The sequence below is a fragment of the Gossypium hirsutum genome, chromosome A02 (genome assembly GCF_007990345.1).
Source record: "Gossypium hirsutum isolate 1008001.06 chromosome A02, Gossypium_hirsutum_v2.1, whole genome shotgun sequence".
In the NCBI taxonomy this organism is placed as follows: Eukaryota; Viridiplantae; Streptophyta; class Magnoliopsida; order Malvales; family Malvaceae; genus Gossypium; species Gossypium hirsutum.
Genome location: NC_053425.1, coordinates 107,263,864 through 107,286,392, shown reverse-complemented (window position 1 = coordinate 107,286,392; position 22,529 = coordinate 107,263,864). Strand labels below are relative to the sequence as shown.

General features: G+C 32.2%; 1 protein-coding gene and 1 pseudogene across 1 annotated transcript; both read right to left on the bottom strand.

Annotated features, from left to right (window-relative positions):
• Window positions 1–187: 187 nt before the first annotated feature.
• On the bottom strand, window positions 188–6,326 carry LOC107936537 (trichohyalin-like; annotated as a pseudogene).
• A 9,142-nt stretch (window positions 6,327–15,468) lies between these two features.
• LOC107936572 (gamma carbonic anhydrase 1, mitochondrial) lies at window positions 15,469–19,498 on the bottom strand. The gene is made up of 5 exons (XM_016869328.2): window positions 19,189–19,498; window positions 18,829–18,972; window positions 17,204–17,329; window positions 16,971–17,122; window positions 15,469–16,140 (listed from the first exon to the last, which is right to left on the bottom strand). Exons 1-5 carry the CDS (start codon window positions 19,301–19,303, stop codon window positions 15,862–15,864), a joined length of 816 nt encoding a protein of 271 aa, XP_016724817.1. The 5' UTR covers window positions 19,304–19,498; the 3' UTR covers window positions 15,469–15,861.
• Between the last annotated feature and the right edge of the window lie 3,031 nt (window positions 19,499–22,529).

Here is a 22,529-nt window from a genome sequence, read left to right as displayed (position 1 = left end):
TTTTTTACCAAATGCAAATATCAAACTGGACCAAAACATAACACAAGTAGCATATTAGACCAAAAACTAACACAAATACCATATTAAAAAAAATCTCAAACTCGAGTATCGAGTCGGGCGGAGCAAGCTGTCCAGCCAATGAATAGTTGAATTATACACAATTACATGGAGTTCGTGTTCCATAGCCTTTTAACTAAAAATCTTTTCATCTATTTCTTTGGGCTTATAAATAGTTGAATTACACACAATTACATGCTGTAGAAATACAGAATAGACAAAAAGAGCATTTATTATGCTAACAGTGTAAAATTTACAGCAACATAGTTTAATTGTAATGAAGCAATTCGCAACTGTATTTAAAAAAAAAAAAGATTGCATTTTACCGCTCTTCTGAATTGAATCTGTTCCAAGCTTCCTGAAAATGAAAAAGGCAACAAGAAGTTAAGTCTTTATATAACATACATCCGTAATTGGTTTGGTTCCATTGAATTCTAAATCCCCCATCAGTTATCAATGGCATAGACCGAGTTTGCAGGTAAGTTGGTAACTGACCTTTAGAAGATCGAAGACCTTTTCACAAATGTATTTCTGATGAATGCTTGCACCTCGTTGCTGTAATTTGTCGGGATGGACGCAAAGAGTGGCTTTTCTGTATGCTTTCTTAACGGCAGCTGAAGTTATAACTTCGGTTAACGGAATTGGCTGCCAACCACTCTCTGGGCCAAGGATCCGTCAAATGAAGAAAGCTCGGGTTTTAACTTGTTGTAAGGATATCAAAGTACATTAGCAATGAGAAATTTTGATATTATTCCGAATGATGGAAGATTAAGCATTAAGTCAATTAAACGACCCAGTAAACAAAGGAAATGATTATAAAAGCTTGATTGGAGAGAATTTGGATAATAGTACATACGTATTGCAAAGTTGAAAGCAATGCACGAAGGTTCCCTTCTTTCCCACTCGACCACCTCTTGACATCCGCATCAAGAGATTCCGCTAATCTCTGCAATGAGAAAAGAAACAAGATTGTCGGTAAAAAATGCAAAGACAGTGTAATCGTGAAATATCTTCATAGGTGAGAAAACCCGAAGAATACATTTCTTTCAGCTTGCTCTCTTTGAGCAATAAGATCGCGCATGTTCTTTTCTTCGAGAGCTTTAGCCTGCAAAAATCCAAGAAATGTTATTTCGATATGCACTAAAAAGGTTCCCAGTTTTGTAGGAAGAGGAAGAAATCATACTGCACGTTCAGCTGTTCGTTGATATCTCTCCAATCTGGCTTTACACCTCTGAGCTGATTCACCTTCAACCCCTTCAAGTACATAAAGAAACTTTGTTTTCAGTAGCAGAAAGCAAAGAAGTATTAAAAGGATACAGTTAGTACTTCACAAAATAACCTACCATTATATGCGGAGGCATACGGATATCTTAAACCACCAAAAGAATTGGTGCTCTGAAAATGCTGATCCTTCAGATCCTGAGAACTAAGATCCATTAAAATGTTGCATGGAACCAATGAATTTCATAAAAAACAGAAATTAAGGACACACTTACAGAGGATGAATAGCTGCTTCTCATTCCACTGTTTCTAGAAGAAGTCGAAAATTTATCTGACATAGACCGTTCTACTCGCTCTCTCGCCTCAGAAGCAGCCCTTTCAGCCATTATTTTCTCCACCGCACGCTCTCGAGCCTCAGCAGTTGCTCTCTCCACAGCAGCACGCTCTGCTCTGAGCCTGGCTTCCATAGAAGACTTCTCCCTAGCTTCTGCAAATGCCTTCTCTAATCTCTCACGTGCGTCTGCCATTGCTCTTTGACGAGCTTCAGTAGTTGCTCTTTCTAGAGCAGCCTTCTCAGACCTCTCCCGGGCTTCAGCATATCCCCTTTCACGAGCTTCGAGAACTGTGCTGTCAACAGCCATCCTATCTTTTTCCCTTTCTCTCTCCCTCTCTATTTCTTCTTCTATCTTTCTAAGGCGTTCAAGTTCCAGTTCTCTTTCTCTTTTTAGCCTTTCAGCCTCCTTATCTTCCGGTGTAAGGCTCTCAATAATATTCTTGTCTTTCCTCTCCATATTCTGACTTACCTTAACCTGGTGAACTGTTCTCTGAGTGCTTCCTTTCCCATCCTCTACAGATGCCTTAGCAGCTTCTGGTTTCCTTCCAGTTTCAACAGACTCATTCACCACTTGAGCTGACACATACTTATCCTTGTTTTCTTCAAGAGATGAGGAAACCTGAGCCTCCTTGATATTCCTTGCTCTTTCCCTCCATTCATAAGGAGATTTCAACCTTTGCTTGTCATTATTGGAGTCCATTTCCGAGACGCTGTTAATGTTCTCAGCATTTGTTTGTCCAATGCCAACTACAGCTTCATCGGCTTTCTTCACCCCCTTATTTTGATGACGTAAGACTGAGATATCATCTTTTCTTAACTGGTTAGCTTTAACTTCTAAGTCACATGGCACCGTTCTGGATGCATTGAACTTTCCATCAACACCCCCTTGCCCCATTGCTTCTGTTCTCCTTTCACAGTCTCTAAATTCGGCCTCCATCTTTCCATTTTCTTCAAGAACAAACCCGTCAGTTTTTTCCAGCTCATCAAAGTTTTGATCATTATTTCCAACCAATTGATTTTCTTTATGATTATTGATATGATCCTGTTTGTTTACCTTATTATATATCACAGGATCCTCTCCCTCCCCAGGCTGATGAGTTTCTTTGGCAATTTTCTGTTTCATCCCGTTTTCACCCCTTGCAGTTTGCTGGTATACATAGTTTACTCCCTGCAATTCTTCAGTTACTTCCTGCTCAACTACTTTTTGGTTGACTTCATCTTCTGTATCTTGGACTGCTTTCACTGGTTTGCTGTAATTATTTTGCTCAACTGCCTCCCCTACCATTCTCTGTCTCGTCTCATTTTCTTCCTGCAGACGTGCTTGTTTTAATCTTTTCTCATTCTCTATCTGTTCAAGGGCCATTCTCCATATCTTCTCACTTTCTTCTAGTTCACGTGCCTCCTTCTCTTTCCTCTCTTTCTCTTCTCGTTCACGTGCCTCCTTCTCTTTCTCTTCTCGTTCACGAGCTTCCTTCAATTTCTCTTCTCGTTCACAAGCTTCCTTCAATTTCTCTTCTCGTTCACGAGCTTCCTTCAATCTCTTCTCATTCTCTTCTTGTTCACAAGCTTCCTTCAATCTCTTCTCATTCTCTTCTCGTTCACGAGCTTCCTTCAATCTCTGCTCATTCTCTTCTTGTTCACGAGCTTCTTTCAATTTCTTCTCTTTCTCTTCTCGTTCACGTACCTCCTTCTCTTTCTTCTCTTTCTCTTCTCGTTCACGAATTTCCTTCAATCTCTTCTCATTCTCTTCTCGTTCACGAGCTTCCTTCAATCTCCTCTCATTCTCTTCTCGTTCACGAGCTTCCTTCAATTTCTTCTCTTTCTCTTCTCGTTCACGAGCTTCCTTCAATTTCTTCTCTTTCTCTTCTCGTTCATGTGCCTCCTCTTTCTTCTCTTTCTCTTCTCGCTCACGAGCCTCCCTCAATCTCTTCTCATTCTCTTCTCGTTCACGAGCTTCCTTCAATTTCTTCTCTATCTCTTCTCGTTCACGATCCTCCCTCAATCTCTTCTCATTCTCTTCTCGTTCACGAGCTTCCTTCAATTTCTTCTCCTTCTCTTTCTCTTCTAGTTCACGTGCCTCCTTCTCTCTTCTCGTTCATGAGCTTCCTTCAATTTCTTCTCTTTCTCTTCCTGCTGAACAGCATCTCTCAGCATTGTCTCATTCTCTGCTTGTACAAGAACCTGCTCAAGTATTATATCATTTTCTTCCTGCTTAGAAACTTCCCTCCAACTTTTTTCCTCATCTTCTCTTTCTTGACACCCCTCAACTCTCTTTGGATTTGGAATATATTTACTAATTTCTTTCTCCTGCTGTGCTCTCTCTTTCTGTTCCATTGCCCGCTGAACTTCAACTTTATTTTCCTTTTCTTGAGCATTTACTCGTTTCTCACGTATTCCGAGTTCATCGGCTCCATTCGGTTTCTTACCATTTCCCGAAAGTTTCCGTGCTGTTATAGATTGCTCATTCTCCTCTGCACCAACCTCTTGAGCAGACTTTAACTTTTTTTCATGCCCTTTATGCCTACGGGCCTCTTTAGCTTCTTTTGCCATTTTCATGTCTCTCTCGACTTTCTCCAGTTCATGGTCTTCCCTAACAGCTTCAACTTTCATGTCACTTTCCAGTTGCTCCACTGCTCCGATGCTTGCCTTTTGAGATTTATACTGAGGCTCATTAAATTTCATGCTCTGGACAAAAACTTTATCAGTGTTTGTGTGCTGAAATCCCACTCTTGATTTATCTGTTCGAACCAATTCAAAAAATTGAGTTTCCTCCTGCCATTCATCAGCTCCATCAAGTTCACCGCACTCTTCAATAGACTGGGATTCCTTCCCATGCTTCTCAACTACAAAATATTTGGACACATTAAAAAGCTTTTCACCTTCCATTGAATCAGGTGCCAGGGTTTTCACAGCCTTTTGCCTCTCCTCTCTAACAGATATTTTCGTTCCATAAAGTCTTCTTTTCCCTTGATGCCCTGAACTTTGTCATCTTTTATATCACTGGACCCCTCGATAGCCTTACTGGTCCTTTCCTTCTTACCTTTCCCATCAGACTTTGAACCCAGTTTATTAGAGTTTTCAATTCCTTCCCTCTTCCTCTCGAGTAGTTCTTTCGCACTCTTCAGCTGTGCTTGAGCTTTGTCCATTGCTTCTTTCATAGCTGCAGCAGAGGCCACAGCGGCTGAGCTTGCATCTATCTCAACATCAAAGAAAGAAGTGAACTATCACCCATTCTCTCTCCAGAAACAGCATGTTGAACACTTTGATGGTCTCCGGTATTGACACGGACATGTGGTGGAGGTCTAGCGGGAGGTGGGACATGAGATGGCTGAGTCCTTAAGTTGATTTCAGAAATTGTTATGAATGACTCATTTGAACATGAGTCCTTTCCCTGGTATCGTCTTTGAGTGGAATCGTATGCAAATGTTTGCTCACCAGCAGCCCCGTTAGAAGGATGCGACACAGTTTTCCAAAGATGTTTTTTCTTTGCAACTCCTCCAGTGAACTCAAGATTGATGTCATCCGTCGTATGCAATATTGGATTCTTGTTTTCTGTCTTTCCCAATGAAGTTTCAATTATATAAGCATATTCAGGTTCAGCATGCAGCTCAGCAACATGCATAACCGCATTCGACATATCTCTGTTGCTTCTAACATTGGCTTTATGATACGACATATTGAACTCCATACTGCTATCGACTGGTTCATAATAATCCCCATTTGAGAAGTACTAACAATTTCCAGAATGGTCCGACCCTTCTGACAGAAACTCAGTTTCATCCTGCATCCTATAAGAGGCAACAAAATAAATTCACCAACCAAAATCATACCCCTTACTAATCACTACATTAAAAATAAACCCAGAAAGGTGGACACCTCGAAACATAACATGCATACAATTTCTACATAGAACCTATAGCAATAATCTAAATCAGTTCTTCAAAATAATATTAACTCAAAACATCAAAAGTAAATGTAAATAAAGCAATCCTTACATGCTTTTTCATTACAATGAAGAAGCAAAGACCTAGAATCACATAATATATATATATCATCGCCCCCTATAAGAATGAATAAGTACATCAAAATATAAAAGTTGATCGAAAATATCAGTCTTTGCCATAAGCTCTCTTAGATTCCCCCAAGAACAGGTAATTTTCCAGTAACTATCATGTTAAAACTTTGGATTAGAGCAAATCTCATGTTAACACTACCTAAAAAAATAGGTCAAATTATGGTTCTGGTCCCTCTACTATGCTAAACTTTTAGGAGGTAGTCCCTATACTTCAATTTGGCATAATTTAGTCCTCTTACTTTCATAATCTATTAGTTAGTCCAAATTGTTAACACGTTAACTATTCCAAGTGCTCATGTGAAATTTTTAAAAAAAATTTGAACTAACTAATAAGTAGGATATCAAATTAAGCCAAATTAAAGCACATGGACTAAATTCCAACTTCTACAATAGTATAGGGACCAAAAACAAAATTTGAGCTAAAACTAACATATAGCTCAAAGAAAAAACTACAGAAATAAAATAAAAAAAAGGGAAATGAGCATACCAAGCTTCATCTGATGAATCACCATCATAATCGTGACGATCACTACCGTCGGCTTGTCTGATCAGCTCCTCGTACGTAGCAGCAAAGTCCGACCCGTCGAATCCACCAAAAACCTCGGCGTAGTTAAACCTAGGGTTCCGTACATCAAACATCGCCCCATTGTTGCTGTCTATCAACGGGAGATCCAGCACCGGAATCGACGCGCCTCGGGAAGCGTGAAATCCGCCAAAAATCTCGCTGTAATCCTCTGGCCTCGGCGACAAAGTCGGACCACCACGGTACCGAATCTCTGCACACCACCGAAAACGTCGTCGTACACGGTTCTGCCTGAGAAGCTGTTGGCGCCGTTGCTAGTTGCCGTTCGCTTGTTGAGTGTAGCAGCAGCTTGAGAAACGACCCTGTTTGGTCTCCGAGAATGTGAAAGATTTTCCATGAAAATGAAAGCTTTCCAGGATTCTAAACTGAGAGAGTTTTTATTTTTATTTTTTATTTTTATTTTTTAAAATATTAGTATTTATAATATTCGTTTGTGTATGTGTGTGTATTTTTTTTTTTTTTTGCTGCTTTTACAATGAGTCTCTGTCTCTGGCATTACTGAAAAGAAAGAGAGAGAGAGAGATAGTCAGAGGAGGAGGACGAAAAGAAATTAAATTAATAAAATAATAATCATGGAAATTCCCGAAAAGGGCTTGTAATTTATTATTCTTTACTTCAATTGCCTCTTAAATTTTTTTAATTTTACGGTTACATTTAAGGGAAAAAGTAAGGGACAAGTAACATTTAGTCCCTGAATTTGGTATCTTTTTTTCTAATTTGGTCCCTAAACATTTTTTGTCCACATTAGTTTCGAAACTTGACAACTTTTTCCCAATTTAGTCTGACTTGGATTTCATCGAAGTGTGATAACATGGCACTCTGAGTTTATACTACACCATGACTTAAATTTTTTAAAATTTATATCAAATCTTTAAAATAAAATAAAAAGTATCAAAATTATTAAAAATCATAAAAAAACTTATAAAATGTTTAAAATTTTTAAGTGATGATGTAACACAATCTAAAAATTTCACGTTACCATACCTTAAACGAAATCCTAAGTTCAAGATCAAACTGGGAAATTTTGGCAAGTTGTGAGACTAAGTTGTCAAGTTTAGGGACTAATGGTTGCTTTATCCCAAAACTAATGGTTAAATTTTGCAATTAGTCCATGTACTATACGTAAAATCATGTACTTGGATTTGGTATTTTTAGTCATGTACTTTTTAAATTTTAAAATTTTAGTTCAATACATATAGTATTTATTGAATTCATTGAGGTCTACTATTTCTAATATGATATATTAAACATATCATCATATGTACAATGCTAGATCAACTTATTATTTCCACGTACTACTAAAAATAATAAAAGTACCATAGAGATCCGTGTACTAGGAATTAGATTGCATTTTGCCCTTTACTCAATAAATTAGAAAATTAGTCCCTGTAAGTTAGATCAAACAATAAACTAGTCATTCTATTAAAAATTTCTTCCATTTCTACTGTTAAAATTTTGTCCATGTATCTCAACATAAGGTACATACGGTAGAACTGAATGAAAATTTCAACAGAAAGGACCAAATTGCTCGTTGATTTAACATGCAATGACTAATTTGCCCATTTTTAAAGTGAAGTGGGAAAAATGAAATCTGATTCTTAATAAAGAGTCTCCATAGTAATTTTACCAAAAAAAGTAGAAAATTTGATTTAATTTTTTTACACAATGCCTAAAACTACCCATACTCCCTCCCAAACCCATAAATAAGAAAATAATGCGCTTCAGTGCACTAAAACCCTCATCTTCTTGCATTAACAACAATGTCCATATCAATCAAACTATGACTCAATCTGTAATTTGTTATTAATTTTAATTGTAAATCAATTTAATTTTGTTACTAAATATTTTCATTTGCTATCTAATCGGTTTTCACATATTTATATTAAATTCATTCTTATATAAATTTTAATATACAAACATATTTATGTCGTATTAATATTATTGTTAACATAATACTTATTTTTGTATTCCTTTAGGCTTGAAATTTGATATATTTTTGTTATAAATTTGAAACTGATTTATTTGGAAGCTTTTTAAAAATAAGATGTCCTCGTTTTGCAATTTTCCATTTTGTATATTTTTAATATATGGTATTAAATATGGGCATCTTTGGGTTTCTCTTAAAAATTAATATTTTTTCTATTTATTTATTTTTAGGTGGCTGACAGTTGAACCTTAGAATTTAAGATATAATAATCTTAATTTAGATAATGTAAGAAGATGGAGAAAAAATTTTGATGTGATGGGAATTAATTCTGAAAATGATGTATTTAATGCATATAAAATTTCTCATATATAAATTATAGGATAAACTATTAAAATAGTCACTTTTATTTGTTTCGTGTTACATTTTAGTTAAATATTTTAGTCGTTGAGCGTTAATTGTCGTTAATGGTATAACCGTAAGCTAAGGTGACACATTAAATCGTCATTTCAAATGAAAATTTTAGGTTAAATTATATAATTGATCCCTATAATTTTTTTTATCTTGAGTAATTCTTTTCTTTTACATTAAAAGAGATTGATGAGGGAGAAAATAGGGGGAGAAGTAGAAGAGAGTGAAAAATAAACGAAAAAAAAAAGAAAGTTAAAAGAACATAAAGAAACAAATTAAATTGCTCAAAACAAAAAATATGGGGACCAATTGTATAATTTAACCTAATTTTTTATCTGAAATGATGATTTGACGTGCCACATCAGCTTATAATTACACCGTTAACGACAATTAACGGCTTAGTGACTAAAATGTTGCAACACGTTAATGTAAGTGACTAAAACGTAACATTTCAAATAAAAGTTACTAAAATGTAACCTGAGGAAAAAAAAAGTGACTATTATGGTAGTTTACCCTTAATTATACTCATAATTTATAATTAGGATAAATATCAGTTTTATACATAAACTTTGTTCTCATATGCAATTTGATACATAAACTTCGATTTGATTATGCACTTGAAACTTGAATTGTGGTTCATATGTATATATGAAACTTTTATTTCGATTCAAATGTATACATTTAAAAAATTAATAAATACATTTACTTTCATATCGGATTAATATAATAACTTGTATATCTAATAAATCAACTTAAAATGGTCTAATTTGATAATTTCGTTAGTAATTCCTGAAAAATGAATCAAATCAAAATTTAATGTATAAAATTGCACAAAATCAAAATTTACGTATGACATTACACATTAAATAGAAGTTAATGTATAGTCTTGGTATTTATCCCTTTATAATTTTGTTATAATTAATTAAGTAGTACTACAAATGAAAACCAGTAAAGGTTTAATTTTGCTGTGGCCTCTTTACTCTTTAAACTTTTGAAATTTAATCACTCTATTTTTAGTTTCAACAATTTAATCTCTTTATTCGTATAATTTAAAAAATTAAAGTCCAATCGATAATATTTTAAATGAAAATTATGTTAAATTTGAATAATTGACATTTTAATACTCAAATGTCTAATTTAAAAATTAAGAGATAATAACAAATTGAGCCCCTAATATTTATATATTTTATCACTTTGACTACTAACCTTCAAATTTTAATCAATTTACTCTATTTTGAATAAAAATTTTAAAGGTACTAATCTGACAACTCGCATGATAGTTTACATGTTCTTCCTTACTGACATGAATAAAAATTTAAAAAGATTTTATGAAATTTATTAATATTTATAAAATACAAGTGAACTGTCACACGGATTATTATGTTAACGTTGTTAAAATTTTTACGAATTAATCAATCTTTCCATCTTAAAATTACAAATTGACTAAAATTTGAAAATCAATTAACAAAAAAATTAGAAAAAAATTAACATAAATCAATTAAATTATTTAGTTGTAATGGTGAAGGTTTGAACCCTAGACTTAATTGCTAATATTCAGATATCTTATCCAGACATAATTATCTTTGTCCCCAGCATGATTTATTTATTTAATAAAATTATTTTAATAATTTGATTATTTCAAAACTTCCAGCTGTCTTTTAAGCCCTTAATCATTAAACCCTCCCTTGCATTTCTCTTTCTTAGCTGCTTTTATCTATTTTCTTTGCCACTAATTATTATTCATAATTTCCCAACATCCTCGATCAGGAAATATGATATGAAATTATAACTTCACGTTATTTATTTTTTTATTAATTTAATGTCATATTAATATTTTTATTAGATCTATTTATGAGTTAGATTACTCGTCCAGATCTAAGGGTTTGATCCGTTTTAAATTTATAATATTTTGTATTATATAATTTTAGAATAGATTAAAAAAATAAACTTATATTAAATATATAATACTACTTTAGTGTGAACATTAAAATAATGTTAAGATGACTAAATAAAAAAATTATTAAATTATTAATATTAAAATAATATAATATAATTTTTTTTTAAATAATATGGGCGGGCACAAAAATAGCTTGAGTTAGTATTTTGCAAATATGAGCTAGTTTGAGTAAAATTTTATGTTTAGATTTCAGGTCAGGATGGGTTTAAGTAAGTATAAAGTATGTTAATATCTTAGACTCAACTCGAACCCGGCTCATGAGCACCTCTAATTTTCATATTGCAAAAAATTAAATTCAAATAAAAGTCTTAAAATTCAAGATGAAATTATTGACGTGGGATTTAACTATTGAAAATGAAGAATAAATTGTGTTTAGGTTAATTTATGGTTTTCATCCTTTACTATGCTCAATTTTTAAATTTAATTTCTTTATTTTTATTTGCATTTACTTTTATAATAACATTATAAAATTTGAATAATTAAACTTATGTAAAATTAAACTCTTAAAACTAAATTTTAAATTTAAACATAATAAAAGGATCAAGATCATAATTTGACCATAAATTTAAACATTGAAGCATATCCTCAAAATCAAATTTTGGGTGGCTCCAAAATTAAAAAGAGGAAATTTTGAATATATATATATATATTTTAAAGGCAAACAAATGAGTGGAGTAGAAGATTAGGTTGGGAATATAAATGAGAATCCAAATAGAGGTGAGAGCCTGAGGCTAATCATTGGACCTAAAGTATAAAAAAAGAAAGAAAGAAAAAAGAAAAAAATAATTAATAATTTATGAAAATTAGTTATGATGAGGACCAATATATATTAGGTATGGGGGATGGCATTAAATTCTTTGAAAATAAGAGGGTCCATACAAGCAAAGTAGGATGAAAATGCAAACTCACCTGCCTTTCTTTGGTAAGGTTTCTCACCTGCCTTTCTTTGGCAAGGTTTTTGACAGTGATGGGTGATTATTGCAATTTGGGATAGCATCAGAAAAAGGTTTATTTATAATTTAGCCCTTGAATTATATTTCAATTCTCAAATTGGTATTTAAAGTTTTTTTTTGTTTGTTAACGTGGTATTTAAGCTATCAAATTTATCCGAGTTTACCATAAAAAATTCATTTGTAAAACCATAAAAAGTTTAAAAATATTAGTCATGTTAAATCGTGAGCGGCATTTTTTTAAATAGTAAATGTTGATTTTAATAAAATTTGATTTTATTTAATTTTTTTAACCATACAAACACTAAATCGAACAGTTTTAGAAAAAGAATCATTTAAAAGTGTAATTTTGGTTTTAGTCTCTCGATTTTAATTTAACATAATTTGATTATTTACTTTTATTGTTTATTACTAAATTTAAAATAATAACTCTATTAGCTTATATGTAAAATTTATTATTAGTTGAATACGGTTAATTGGATTTTCAAGTGACATTGTTTGCATGACCAATCATCACTTTAACAACAACAGCTAACGATATTATCAATTTGGACTTACTAACACCATTATAAAAGCATGGGAATTAATTTATGTTAAATTAAATCCCGATATAATAGAAAGACTAAAACCATGTATTGCTTTTGTTCTTGATTTAGCCTACGGAGTCAAAATCAATACACTAAAATCTTTAACCTCCAATTTTACTATTTCAGTCAAAGCTTCATTTAATTTTTAAGTAAAAATTTAATAAATATATTTCATATTTTTTCACTCACATCGTAAACATGACATAATTTATATATGTGTGGTTCAAACTGTACTTTCCTACTGATCAATCTAGTATTGCTTCAAGAACATTGATCACGTCATCAAATTTTGACGGAATCCAAGTTCAACAACAAAAAATGAATCTAATTATCAAGTTCAAGTACCAAAACGGACCTAATTGCTAAATTCAAGGACCAACAATTATATTACCCCTTGATTTTATTTTTCAAAATTATTAGCTAGCTAGTGTGGGTGGTTTTGTCAAATGGTGAGAATTTGAAGAGAAAAAGTTAAATTAAAGAAATCCCAAGTTGGGCCCCTTGTATTATCTTATAACCTTTTACCAAAACCATAAAAGAAGGCTAAAATTGGGCCCTCATGTTTCCCACTTTTTGTCATTCACACTATGCAAAGCTCAAAAAAAAAAAATCCTTATTTTTGTTTTGTTTAATCATGTAATAATATTTCTTGTAATCAATACACATTATAATAATTATTAAATTCAAAATTAAAATTTTTCCGACTTTGAGTACTCATATTCGAATTTTATTACGTGTATTTATATGTATAAAGATTTTCAATTTAGATATTCATTGAGTTTAAATCTTAATACGCATAAACCATGTTTAAATATATTCTAATCGTCAATTTATTCATTTGTATATGTTTCAGTCTCTTAAAATTCTATTTTCAAGGACTTTAAATTTAATTTATACCCTTCTTTTTTTCTCAATAAATTCAATCGGATATTATTATTCAAAATATATATAATTGTAACTATAAAAATTACATGTGTTGTGATTTGTTCTTTTCCTTAAAAGAAAAAAGAAAAAAAACCCCAACTTTCCTCACCATTCCTATCGGCAATTACTGTTTTTTTAAAAAAAAAAATAGGTAATTAATTCAAATAGCAAATCAATTATTTCTGTTAAAAAATTTATCCATTTGTACTGTTAAAAATTGGTATGACTAATAGAATAACAAGACAATGATACGTGGCTTCTTAATGTATAGGGACCAATTTTTAACAAGAAAAATAGATAGAATTTTTAACATAAAGACCAATCTACTCTTTGATCTAATGTACATTGACTAATTTAGTAATTTTTTTGAATAAAGAAAACGAAATACAATCTAAATTTTAATACAAAATTCTCGGTGATACTTTTGTCGGATTAAACATATTGAAATATGATTAATTGGAGAAGCAAAGATTGATTGGGAAGGAAGAGTTGAAGAGTAGAGGGAGATTATATTATTATACAGATGGATATTATTAATTAAATCCCATGTTGTATTAAAATAATCAAGTGAGAATCATTTTTGCTTGGTAAAGAAACTAACACATATATATATATATATGTATATAGGAAATGCTTGGTCCTACAAATCAGAGTTGATGAGTGGTTGAGCATGTTCTGATATTAACCTGGTTTTGAAACAATATAATAACAGTTTGTCATATTGGATTTTGCACTAGAAATGGTATTAAAAATTACTACTTTTACTTATAGCTTTTCCTTAACCAGTAAATAGGAGGATGATGCGTTTCAACGTACTTAACTCGCTTTCTCCTGCATTGGCAATAATGTTCATGTCAATCGAACTAATACTCAATCATCACCTAGGGGTGTTCAAATTTCGGTTAAAATCGAATTAATTGACCGAATCAATCTGATTTGGTTAAACGATCTAATTTGGTCGGAGGTTGATTCAAAATCAGGTAATTAACCGAACTTAATAATTAATAATACAAATTATATGTAGTTTTAGTTTAGCTAATTCAGATAATTTGGTCAAATGAACATTATCAATTTATTCTTTTTGATATATTTTATATTTGTTTTAACAAAAAAACAAAAAAAATATATAAATTTTGGTTGATTTGGTTAACTGACTGAATTAACCGAAATATTTTGGTTAGATTAACTTTTTGGTTAACTCGATTCAATTAATCATTTAAACAACCTTATCAACACCAAATAAAATTTAAATGATTAGATTCAAGAGAAAATTTGTTTTAATTAGAAAATAAAGAGTGTCAAAAGATTTTATTTTTATCATTACAATAAAAAATATAGGCTATGAGTAAATTCAAAGGAATTGGTGATTTGGTCAAAGGACAGCGACTAGAAATTTTAGCCTGAATTTGCGGGTTTGTTTAAAGGAAAAGCAAAAAAGAAGAAAAAAAAAAAAAAAGGAGACCAAAGACAGATTGTGAGATTAGGTTTACTGTTTATTTGATTTTGTGCTGGAATAAATAGGGAAGGAAGTTCAATATTAATTGGTTATTTAATTTTATTTTAACTGTTAATATAATTGTAATTTAAAATATTTAATTTTAAAATTTTAATAGGTTTTAAAGAAAAATGGCATATCAATTACCCTAGTTGGACTGATTTTAGATCGGATTAAATTAGGTTAAGTTAACATGGGTTGTAAATATTTTGAAGTTGTGAAATTTAAGTTTATGAATCGAGTTTTCGAATTCAAATTATTTTGAGTTATTTTAGATTTAATTTATTTTGAATTTGAACTATTTTTAGATTGAAGGTTTGACATATTCGAATTATTAACTGTTTTAATCAAATTAGATTAATCGAATCAAATTTTTAAGTTGAGTTCTTTAACCCAACCCATGGCAAGCCACTCGAAATAAAGACTATGGGTTTCAGTTTAGAACTTGTTGGCAATTCAATCCACCGGGCAACTTAGCCGGTCTCATTCTTATTTTTATTTAAGAAATAATTTATCCTGTAAGTTACATTAAAAAGTAAATTAATTTTTTTGTTAAATTTATCTATTTTTATTATTAAATATCTAATTGTTTAAATTAATTCTTCCATGCCAAAAATTTCATCCCTTCCACTACTTATTAAAAATTTAATCTATTTTGTTTAAGTTAGTCTCTCCATGTCAACATTAGATACACGTGATAAATCAAATATCATTGTTTGATTCCTCCATCAACACTTAACAGCAAAAATAGAAAAATTTTTAACAAAAGAACTAATTTACTCGTTAATTTTATGTATCAAGATTAATTTACTCACTTTTTTAGTAAAAAAGATAAACCTCCATGATACTTTTACCGACCTAAATATTTAGCAAACATGGGGGAAATAAAATTTCAGGCACTTGTCTTCTTCACCAGGAACCATTGGAAAGAAACATTTGGTTCAAAACTGTTGAAAGGAATTAAACATTCATTATGAACTTGCATGCATCATACTCAGCACATTGGTTTTTCTTTTTAAAATTTTATTGCCAGTAAAACATATATATATATATATATATAAAGAAGCAAATTCATATGCTCTGTTACTACCACACAAGACTACCTTAGATGAGTTGCACATCCAGTTTGTCTTTGCCAGTTTAGCAACTACGAGGAGACGCTAGGCGTAGCCAAAATGTCGGCACCATGATTCAACTTTTAAGATCTCAGCGAGGCCGTACCCCAAAATTATTGGAACTGAAAAAGCAGCCATTCTCTGTATATCCGCAGATCATAACAAAATATCCGGGAACATTGAATCTCAAGAGAATTAACCTAGAAAGGCATTATTGAGTATCAACGCCTAAGCGGTTTTGGGGACTTTATTGGGGAGAATATTATCCGGAAGGATAAGCTCGGGAGGTGTCTCACGAACAACACCGAGCATTGAATCATATTCCTCATCCCGGCGAGCAAATTTCTTGCGCAGCATCTTCTCAAATTCGATTTCATCGAAGCTCTTTGCATTTTCTGCAGCATGAACTTGAGCTAAATTGGAATAATTTAAGGCTGACTGGGAAATGAAGGCCATCTCTTCTTCCGTTAGCTTCCTTAGGAACTTGGCCGGGTTACCTCCCCAAACCTGTAAATTACAAAAGAGAAAACCGGTTAATCTTAACTCAATGATAGGCACGGCAAAGCAGGAAGCTAATCGCTGCTTCAAAGCTACTCATCGAGTAATGGCAGGAGGTTTCCTCAAAGGAATGATAGCAGGTGAGATATCTACATTTTTTGAATTATCTGAATCCGTAAATCTGCCTAAAGATATCCTAGTCCGCTAAAAAGCCAATTTCAAAATTTTCAATCATTTTTCAAATATCAAAATCTGAAAAAAATTTCAAATTCAATTTCACTAAAATTCTTTTATATATAAAATCAAAATTATAAGCATTTTATAACCAGTGGATTTGGATCCAAATCCACATTCATTATCTAAAAAAGCAATGCAGATTCAGATAATGTACGTCCGGGGTATCTATCCGCAATCTCAGCAGATAGTAATTTTAAAATCTAAATCCAATATCATCCGAATCCACAATCCGAATTGCCATTAATTCCTCTCCCTCCAAAACACTTAAAAAATATGTAACATTCATACCAACTGATACTAGAAATGCAAGTTGATTCGACTTCCATTAGAAATCAGTACAGTCAACCAATTACAACAGCAATCTATAGCATTTTGCCCATCTATCGCTACATGTCGTCTACATATGGAGTACTAAACTACTAAGTACTGTGTCTAATTTAGAGTCCAAGTGTGCCTATTTAACAAAGAACGAAAATACGCGTTTCATGTATATATCTAAACCAGAAAAAAAAACAAAACAATAACAAAGTTATGAAGTTAAATAGAATCTATAGGATTTAAAGCAAGATTAACACCCAAATTTCAGTAAAATGTCCACAAACCTCTCCACATGGGATCCTAGTGTTCTGCCTCACAAGAGCTCCGGCAGCAACCATGGCATGCTTCTCAACATAAACTCCATCTAATAGGGTAGCCCCCATACCAACAAACGCTTCATCCTCAACAGTACATCCATGTAAAACAGCACTATGACCTGTTCAGTTTTTATCAGTAATTACATTTTCAACATACTAAAACTGCAGACAAAGACGACTTTAAAGGACAGGACACTCACCCACGGTAACATTACTTCCAATAATAGTTGGTAAAACCTTTCCACTCAGGTTAGATTTTGCGACGTGAACAAGGGAGTTATCTTGGATATTTGTTCCAGACCCGATGCTGATGTTATTAACATCACCTGTGCGCATCGAAATCAGATTTGGAAATGAACAGCCAGCATGAACTTGGCATGCAACAACACACACATATGAGAGAATGGAGGGAAGAGACGAAGCAATTAATCAGAAAGTTCAACAAGATATAAAACTGGGAACTTTTACATCAATATCATTTTCAATAGGGACAACAAAAATGGATGGAACAAGGTTCGGTCATGAATTTCTGAAGTCTTGTATCACTTTGAGAGCTAGATAAGTACTAACCTATGAGATTCATATTTTCATTTGTCATAAAAGCAACATGATCCAACATGTAGTGAATAGCTTGTATTAAATGAAAATACCAGTTTTGGTCATTAATCATACACAATATAGTTTCATTATGAGTTTCTAGCGAATTCCAGCACTGTCACTAAAAAATTCTTAATTCTGAAGTTGCACAGAAAATTCAATTTAACTTCCTAACACACACATATGATGGAACAAAGTGAAGAGTCGAAGCAATTAATCAGAAAGTTTAACAAGATACAAAAATGGGAACTTTTTTACATCAATCTCATTTTCAATAGGAACAACAAAAATGAATGGATCAAGGCTCATTCGGTCATGAATTTCTGAAGTCTCTTATTACTTCGAGAGCTAGATAATGACTAGATATGAGATTCATATTTTTATTCATCATGAGAGCAACATGATCCAACACGTAGTGAATTATATAGCTTATGTTAAATGAACATACCGCTTTTGGTCATTAATCATACACAAGATAGTTTCATAATAAGTTTCTAGCGAACTCCAGCCCCATCACTCAAAAATTCTTATTTCTGAACTTACACAGAAAATTCAATTTAACTTGCTAACACACATATATGAGAGAACAAAGGGAAGAGACAAAGCAATTATTCAGAAAGTGAGACAAGATACAAAACTGGAAACTTTTACATTGATCTCATTTTCAGTAGGAAAATGGATGGATCAAGGTTCGTTCGGTCATGAATTTCTGAAGTCTTGTATTACTTCGAGAGCTAGATAATTACTAACCTATGAGATTCATATTTTTATTTGCCATAAAAGCAAACACCATCCAACATGTAGTGAATTATAGCTTCTGTTAAATGAACATACCTTTAATTATACACAAAATAGTTTCATTATAAGTTTCTAGTGAACTCCAGCTCCGTCACTCAAAATTTCCTAAATTCTGCACTTACAGCACAAGATAGAAAAACATGTATACCCTGTGCTGAAACACATTCTCGCATCTAAGCCACATAATTGCTTTCACTTATAAAACATCATCAATGTTCTCAAACGCGGATCTCGATGGCAAAATGTTTCATCTAAGAAATGCAATATGTAAAGTACTATATCCCTATCAACACATTTGTTGCAGTAACAAGTATCATTAGCTTCATTTTCCTAAAAACAACACTTGTTCAACTATAAAATCATCCAAACCCTAAAACTCGATAAAAACAAATGAGTGAAAAGAACTAATAAAAAAGTTAAAACTGCTTACCTCTCAAAACACATCCATACCATATAGAAGAACCTCGTCCGACCTGAACATCACCTATGACAGAAGCGCTAGGTGCCACGAAGGCATCCCTATCAACAACAGGAGCTTTGTCGAATACGTTCATCAGCGTCCGATGCCTCGACACTGACAACAAACCAAATACAAACAATTACTTTAAAAAATCAGCTATAACCGGTCAAGATCTACGCAAATGTAGCTTCGTATTTCGATTGATGAAAAGGCAATGGTTATTACATCACGAAAAATACAGAATTGCATATAAAAACGAAGCACCGTAGCTAAATCGATCCAATCACGAAAAAAAATGAATGAGGTGTTAGGGTTTTAGGGTAACGTTACGTTGTTCTTGGAAGTAGTAGTTGCCCTGGAGGCGGCAGCCAAGGCGATCGAGAGTTTGGCCGGTTTCTCTGATCCAGAATCCAACGGTGTAGATTGCTTTACCCAATGTTCCCATCTTCTACTTCAGGTTGATGGAGAAAATAGATTTGAGGGTTTGAACCCCAAAAAAAAAAATAGCAGCTGCGAAAGTGAAGCTTTTGAACTGGAGAAAAATGGAGATAAAAAAACAGTACCCACCGTTTCAGTGACCATCTTCTCGTTCCATACGGTTACTTGTCCTACAGTTCCTCTCTGTTAATCAATCATTTTCTGCCACGTGTTATTTTCCATTAAAACCATCGTTTTTAGGTTGTTAAATTATATTTTCTTTATTTAAAAAAAATTATAAATTAATTTTTATGAATTGGATCAAAGAATAAGTTGAATTTTTTATTAAAAATTTATTAATTTATATAGTTAAAAAATTGATATAAGTGACGAAATAATCATATAGTGACATATAGTATGTCATATGTATTTCATGACTATTAATTTTTAATAGTAAAAATAGAATGAATTTTTAATTGAATGACCAGTTAGATACTTGAAATGATTAGAATAAACAATTCAAAATAAAACTTGAGCCTTGTTGAGGGGGATCGACTCTTTCGGGAAAAGTATTTGAAGTGTCGTCTGCAGAAGAATTGATATGGCCCTCAACAATCGTAAGTATTATCTTAAGACTCGGGTTTTGTCTCCCAACTATGTAAAAAGCTTAGAGGGTTCAGGAAGTGTAAGCACTCAATTAGTGGTGAGAGTCCATACCTAAGGAACGCTTAGACAATTAATTAATAAAGTCGTGCATGATGTGAATCGAAGTACCAACCAAGGCAGAGGTATCATGTTTCCTTGAAAATGCTAGTTATGTATTGGTTGGTGGTTTGATCCACATCGCTCGTGACTTCATCGATTAATTATATACGTGTCCCTCAGATATATACTCTCCCCACCAATCGAGACATTCCCACTCCGTGAACCATTAGGGCTCTTAGTGGAGTTGAGAGACAAAATTCGAGTCCTGAAACAATACCTACAATTGTTGGGGGTAATATCGACTCCCTAACGGACGGCACTTCGAAAAATTCTCCCAAATGAGTCAGTCCCCCTCGACAAGACTAAAGTGATTTGAAATTGAATTATTCAAAACTATGGGTAAGTCTAGTTAGATTAAGCTTCTTTTGAAAATTTTTTTGGACAGTGCATGATAATCAAAATTTTTATATAGAAGTTTTAAGTTATTTCACTATTTTAAATATACAATAATTATTTTACTAATAAAAAATAAATTAATTAAAAAAAAGGGTCCAAGTATTTTTTTTTTGTATTTCATAAATTGTCTAAATACCTTAATTCATGTTGTTTTAGTTTCGAACCCATAATTAGAGGTATTCATGGGTTGGGCTAGACTTAAGCATGATATTAACATGTTTTATATTTGCCCAATCGCAACCTAACCCAAAAAATTGCCCAAGCTCGCCCATATAGATTTTTTAAAATTTTTATATTACTTTAATTTGATATTTAATATTTTAATATTTTTTTATTTAACCATCTTAATATTATTTTAATTTTTGCATTTGAGCAATATTATATATTTAGTATATTTTTTTTAATGTGTTATAAATGACATAATATATAAAATATTATAAACTTAAAAACGAGTTGGGCTGGGGCATTGAATGTTCAAGCCCAAGCTAAGCCCATATTTTAAATGAGCCTAAATTTTTTAGCCCAATCTCTCTCAATTTTGGGTAGGCCTTTTGGCCTAAGTAAGTAGTCCAACCCATGAATTGATCTACCCACAATGGCTTGCTTGGAAAATCCAAATGAACCTAAAATAACTTAAACTTGAAAAAACGTCTAGTATCTACAACGATACGACTTGAAATGACTTGAATTGAAATAACCCAAATTTTAAAAAAATAAAAATGGACTCAATTCATAACCAATATGGATTTGGGCTATATTGTGACGGCCCTAATTAGACCCTAGTCGGAATGTGATTTCGGGACCACAAAACCGAGTCACAAAAATTTATTTTTGTTTTAATTGCATATATTTATGTGTGATAGTGTATGTGTGAAAAAAAAATTAAATGCTTAAAATTAGCCTTAGGAATGTGAATTTTCTTGAAAGGACTTAGTTGAGAAATTTAGAAAAGATGATAGGTAAATTGTAAGGATTAAATAACAATAAGGTGAGAAAGCATGGATTTTCATGTCAAAATGCCCATTTTTGCACTAAGTGGCCAGCCAAGTAATGATGCCCTTCCACTAATTTAAATTAATTTGTATATTAAATTGGCAAAGGAATAAAATATTCAAATCATAATGAATAAAAAAATAAAAAGATGAATAAAAGAAAAGAAAAGTGTTCATCTTCTTCCTGGTTACAAACCGAAACAAAAGGGAAAGAAAAAAAAAAGAAGAGAAATTTCATTAGGGCAATTCGGCACCTTCTTGGCTAGTTGGAGGTAAGATTTGAAGTTATTTTTGGAATTTTTCCTTTAAATGTTTAAGTTAATTGTAAATGCATCTTTTGGCAATGTCAAAAAAAAAAAAAAGAAATCAAAGTTCTATGGTAGTCTGGGCACTAAGCCGTATATCAATGTAGTAGAATTGGAGGTTGTTTTCATGTTGTTTTGAATATGTAGATGAGAGAATGAGATTGAACTTGTTGAATTATTAGTTGGGTAGTACATTGTGTATTCGGCCATATGAGGATTTGAATGGAATATTCATTTTGTTTGCTATTTTCTTGTATGAGTAATGGTTCAATGTAAGTCGAATAAGTCATGATAGATACGTTAAAATGCAAAATTCAAGATTATGAGGTAAAATGAGTAGTTGACTGAGACATGGAAGAAGGAAATAGATTGATGTCTTATGTTTTGGGAGTGTAAGGCATGATGTAAACATAGAAAGTTTAAGTGCATATTTTAGTATAAGTGATAAGTAAAATTTGGTTAAAATAGTTTGACATGTGTATGTTTGTCGATTTTAAATCAAGATAGTCTGGGGTGACTTAATTTATGTATTCGAAATTTATTTGAGTAGTTACTATGGGCACTAAGACGTTGAACTCATGAAATTAGATGAATACGAGCTTGATAGATTTTAAAAGAGCACTAACCGAAAATGAACTTAGCTAATAAAATTTGGAAATGTGAATTGTCGAAATTGATCTTATAATGTATTGAATTATAGGAATATATGAGAAGTATGTTGGATATACATTAAGTTTAAAGATTTAAATTTTAAATTATGTATGAGCAAATACCGAATCTTTGTGTGTTGTCTATG